At 35.1% G+C, this 5888-nt stretch overlaps 1 protein-coding gene across 1 annotated transcript in view; it reads right to left on the bottom strand.

Annotated features, from left to right (window-relative positions):
• Positions 1-210: 210 nt before the first annotated feature.
• Positions 211-5888, bottom strand: part of LOC134247173 (BRCA1-A complex subunit Abraxas 1-like) — a 41933-nt gene continuing 36255 nt past the window's right edge. Inside the window, exons 2-3 of the mRNA XM_062729512.1 lie at positions 5624-5714; positions 211-368 (exon numbers count right to left, since the gene is read on the bottom strand). Coding sequence (XP_062585496.1) covers positions 211-368; positions 5624-5714 — 249 coding nt within the window. The remainder of the gene's footprint in view (positions 369-5623; positions 5715-5888) is intronic.

Genomic DNA, 5888 nt, shown 5'->3' on the forward strand with positions numbered 1-5888 from the left:
ATCAGAAAAACTCACTTAAGCCTTTAGCTCAAGCAAGCTAAAAATTGCAGCATTACTCTGTCAAAAATTGCTCGATCATACCCAAAACAGATTTGACCGTAAATCTATAAAGAAAATTTCATTTCAGTATTTGCAACTTAACAAAGAAAATGAACGGAAACTTTATGGACTGACAGACTGACCAACCTACTGACCAACAGGCAGGAGCAGTTAAGCAATATGCCCTTTCTTCTTCAGAGGGGGGCAAAAAAACCAATATCTTACCTGAGAGCCTTCTGGTGTCACTCCACGTACCAACTGAGTATCAATCTGACAGGCTCGATCATGAAACTTTCTTGTTTTGTCTCCTTTGTAATAGGAGTATATGTCTAACAACAAAAGATAAAGCATATAAGATAATGCAATTTATGAATAAGTAAATTTAGAAATATTTCTTATGAATTAGCATAAAATTTAATGATGCAATAGAATTCAACTTGATATCAAATACTTCAAGAATATCTTCAACCAGAAACTAAAACTCTTCAAACCTGACATTGAGAGACCCTAGGGCCTTAGAATTGTTCTGATAAATTGTCAGTCTTCATGAAAACTCACTAGCCCGATGCCCGAGCTGGGCTAGTAAAAATTAGTCTGGGCTAGTAAAAAATGTTTCAGAAGTAGCCTGACAGGCTAGTGAAAATTAAAGCAGGTACTTTCAGAATTTTTGCTTTTAAATTCTTAACCAATGAAAGGCAACATAGCAAAGATTAAACTTTTCTTAAATGCAAATTTAATACATTGATACCAAAAGTAGGGTATTCTCACTGGAAATACAATTGTGATATATGAAAGTAGGCCAGAGTTAAAGTTTTTTCATAAGTATGGAAATCTTCAAGGTCAAGGTCATTGGTACCTAATGAAAGGTCTTGCTACAAAAAATACATCTGTAAAGCATGGAAGCCCTAGCCGTAACAGTTCAGAAGTTATGGCCAAGGTTAAAAAATTTGAAAAAGTAGGTCAAACTCAAAGGTCAAGGTCAAAGGTCTTGCTATCAAATGAAAGGATTGCTTTTTAAAATTAGGTCAAACTCCAAGGTCAAGGTCAAAGGGTTAAAGTTCTTGGTATCCAACAAAGGGTCTTTTCACAAGGATTACATATTTGAAGTATGAAAGCCCTATCCCTTACCATTCAAAAGTTATAGTGTAGGATAAAGTTTTTTCACAAGTACGGAAATCTCCAAGGTTAAAGTCAAAAGGTCAAGGTTGTTGGTATCCAATGAAAGGTCTTTCAACAAAGAATGCATAAGTGAAGGATAAATGTCCCGGTATCTATTGTTTAAAAGATATGGCCAAAGTAAAAGTTTGGAATTTTTGTGTAAAAGTGGGTCAAACTCCAAGGTCAAGGTCAAAATGTCAAATTTGGTGGTATCCAAAGAAAGGTCTTGTCACAAAGAATATACAAGTGAAATATGAAAGTCATAGCTCCCCTAAATCAAAAGTTATGGGTAAGGTTCAATTTTATGCAGAGAAACTGACAGACAGACAGACACAGAGACAGCCAGACAGACAGAGAGACAGACAGACAGATGGACAGACACAACAAAAACTAAATATCCCAAAACTTCATTTACCGGGGCATAAAATGTTAAAACTTCTTGAAAATACGAAGTTACTCTTTGCCTTCGGTGTAAGCAGATTTTCAGATTTAAAGAATTTTCCTATATATTTCTATGTAAAACTTTCATCGGCCATTGTGGCCCCGCCCTACCCCCAGGGGTCGTAATTTGAATAAATCTAAATCTACACTACCTGAGGATGCTTCCATAAAAATATAATCATTCATGCCTTTGCTATTCTTGAGAAGAATATTTTTCAAGAAATTTCCTATATATTTCTATGCAAAACTTTGATTGGCCATTGTGGCCCCACCCTACCCCCAGTGGTCATGATTTGAATAAATCTAAATCTACACTACTTGAGCAGTCAGGGGCATAACTTAAATAAGTTATTTTCAAAAATAACTCAAATGAGTTATTTTTTTGTCTCAATGAGTTACTTCTCTTTGCTATGACCTACTTTCTCCTAACCTTAGTAACTCAAACACGTTATTTTTCCAAAATAGCCTCAATAAAATAATAACTTGTTTAAGTTATTTTGTGTCATTCCTCCCTAACTTCACACCCCGTGCACCAAAGGATTTTGCTCGTGCACCAAGACAAAAACAAATGTTTGACTAAATTTAAACCTTTCTCAATGCAGGAAAAGTGTCCAAAGTCTTGGGAAAAGTGGGGAATTTTTTTTATTTAATGATAAAAATTGGACATATACACCATGTGGATAAAACCACAAAATAAGGTGTAAATGCTGTTTATCTCCACCTCCTCACCAATTCTCCATTGAAGTCGGTGAACTCCATTTAGTATTACATAATGGAATCCCAAAATGCAATGCATATTGGCAGGAAACACAAAATTTCCAAGAAATCAATGTCCAAGTAGGATATAAAAATAACTTATTTAAGTTATTTTTAAAAATAAAATCGTGTGTGTAAAATAACTCATTTAAGTTATTTTTTTAATAACTTGTTTGAGTTATGCCCCTGACTGTTGAGGATGCTTCCATATAAATATGATCATTCATGCCTTTTCTATTCTTGTGAGGAAGATTTTTAAAGAATTTCCTATATATTTCTATGTAAAACTTTGATCGGCCATTGTGGCCCCGTCCTATCCCCGGGGGTCATGATTTGGACAAACTTGGATCTACACTACCTCAGGATGATTCCACATGAGTTTCAACTTTTCTGGCCCAGTGGTTCTTGAGAAGAAGATTTTTTAACAAGAGGCCCATGGGCCTTATAGGTCACCTGAGCATTATGCAACAACTTTCCAGTGGTTGAATTTGATTCATGTTTTTTAAGCCAGATGCAATGGCATTCACAATTTTGAAAGAGGCATGATTGATCATCATAACAATACACTTAGCAGTTGCTTAGTTTGTTTACTCAATACCCATAGGCAGGGTGGGGAACAAAAAACGCATTTCAACTAATCAGTAATTATATTCAGCAATAATCAGTAGTGCCCCTACAACACATGAACCCCTGACCCTTAGGCCTAGATCCACACATTGCACAAATTTTGTAAAGGCACCCTTGCTTTTCAAAAATATTTGATTAATACCAAGGAGCAGATTTCAAACAATTCATTCATTTTCAGTAAATAAGTACAACCCCCCCTTTAGTACCCCTGACCCTGGGGCTTTGAAATTCACAATTCTGCAAGATTAGGGCCCTTGCTCATCAAAACAAAACAGGTAGTTCATCTGCTTAATACCCAGGAGCAGAGAAGAAATTTTTCTCAGATTTAATGTATTTTCACTATATAATCAATAGAGCCCGCCCTAACACCAGAACCCCTGTCCTTATGGCTATAAAATTCACAATTCTGGAAGAGGCATTCTTGCTCATCATAACTATTACTTAGTTCATTTATTTAATTCCTAGGAGCAGAGAAGAAAATTTTCAAAGAATTCATGAATTTTCACTAATACATGTGATTTCCCGGTAAAGTCAAAACATCTTTCTTCACAGTTTTGGATACAAGTTGCAGTTTTCCACAATTATAGACATACTCATATGAATAGAGGTAATTAAGTATGTAAAAATGAATATGATTAACGTCGAAATTAATAAACATAATATGCATTTATACAGTAATCATGCATAAATACCAGTTCGAATTTCCTCGACATGTCACAACAAAGTATAAGACAGTTCATTAGAAATATCGCACATTGTATACAGGAAAACGCAATTAACATTTCACATTTATCACAGCATCATCCATGCAAGTTTGGTCCAGGTGGGGCTGATAAATACTTGGGAACGGACCTGCTCCTAAATATCTGCAAAGTTTGATGAAATTCTGTTCAGCGCTTTAAGAGGAGTTGCACTGACAGAAAAACAGGACTGACTGACTGACTGACTGAGGGACGGGTCAAAAACATTAATATACCTCACACAAATTGTTGCCTGGGGTATAATTAAGTTTTATGCTTCTAGTGACAGATATATTACCCAAAAACGGTGAAAATACCGGTATGCATTCTCTGACTACTTCTGGTTTGGCTGGAAGTGACGTCACTGGACATTTTTTGACAATCTCAATATATTTTACTTGACATTTTAAAAAACTTTGCTTCTTTTATGTATTACAAATAATCAATACATTTAAAGATATTAGGAAAAATCTTCTGGATCCACTTGATCCCTTATTTTAGGGGTCAGCCCTTTTTTCAAAACATCATTTGAAAGATAATGTAATTCTATACTTCTTTTGTTCTTTTATGTTTTAACAAAATATTTCTAGGTAAAAAGATATTGCAGAAAAGGTGTTAGAAAATTTTTAATTCATGATAGGACTATTTTCAGGCCATAGCGAGCATCGGTGTTTTGTACTTCCTGTAGTTACTATAGACACTGTACAAAATTCACTTCTCCAAAGGTTGCACTAGCATCACTGAAAATTTCATACTTCTGTGTTAAGTGCTTATTGAGAAAACTGCCGGACAAAGTGACCCTCTAAAAATCACTAAATTGCATTAAACTCTGAACCGGAAGTGACGTCATCAAAGTAAAAAAAAATGTATATCTAGATTTTTTTGTGTTCTATCAGACCTGAAAGTTTCATGAAAACCTACCAAGCCGTTCTCGAGAACTTGCATGCACAAAATCGGTAAGAAAAAAAACAATAATAACTAGAGCAAAGCTCGTTGCAAAACAACGAGTAGGTCTTCCATCCTGTTTGACCAAAAGTACTTTCAAAAAAAAAAAAAAGAAAATGAGATATGATGTCTCCAATGATTTAAATCCTCCAAATCTATATGGATTATAGCAAAAGTAAGCCATTTTGGCTACTTCCGGTTCAACAGGAAGTGAAATTGATGGACAGAAAATTAAGTTTCATGCTTCCAGTGACAGATATTACTCAAAAGGCCCAGATAATAATGGGCTTAGAATCATCACACTTTGTCAGTTGATTATCCTGGGCTCTCAGAGTGTTTTAACCAAAATCTAGGTCATTATGACCTACTTTTGCAATTTCAAGGCTTTCTTTATATGTACAGGATACTTATAGGCTTCAGATAGAAGTGATAGATTGTTTACAGTTTATCAGAAGAGTGATTCAAAGCCCTTGGGCCTCTTGTTTTATGACCTCACCCCTTATTTGTCCTTTCCAGAGTATCTCCCCTTGTTAGGGGACTTGGTCCTTCATTTTAAGAATAAACTCCCATTCATCCCGGAATACTTTGTGCCAGCTTTGGTTAAAATTGGTCCTTTGGTTCTTGAGAAGAAATTAACAATGTGAAAAGGTTCAGATGGATGGAGTGATGGATATGACAAATAGTTGGACAGACGGGCAATGGGTGATGAGAAAGCTCACTTGGTCTTTCAGCTTAGGTGAGCCCAAAAAGACCATTTGAGCCTTTTGTTTAGGTGAGCCAAAGAAGCTTACTGACAGATCCACATATAGACAGACAATTGAATGTCATACCATTATATGATATAGTCTTAATTATGTATAAAAACCTAAGGTAGCCTTGCATAAAGTTGACAAATAAAAACTTTTTATTGTACTTACATGTTTTTGTTTCCACTTCATAATTATTGATTTGAGAATCACTAATTGTATCTTTTACTCTTTGAGTAACTTTTCCAAACAGCAAACCTTCCTAAACAATATAAGAAAGCAACCATGATAGGACATCACTACTAAGCCAATACATTTTTGGATATTTTGATGAAAAAATAAAGACAACTAGAAACGATCTCGTTGCAAGCAACGAGTAGGTCTTCCGTCCGATTTCTGATAGAATAAGACCTGTGTTGGGATAATTTCATTGATA

Source organism: Saccostrea cucullata, unplaced genomic scaffold (assembly GCF_032062105.1).
Source record: "Saccostrea cucullata isolate Sc308-1 unplaced genomic scaffold, CSIRO_AGI_Scuc_v1 ctg7494, whole genome shotgun sequence".
In the NCBI taxonomy this organism is placed as follows: domain Eukaryota; kingdom Metazoa; phylum Mollusca; class Bivalvia; order Ostreida; family Ostreidae; genus Saccostrea; species Saccostrea cuccullata.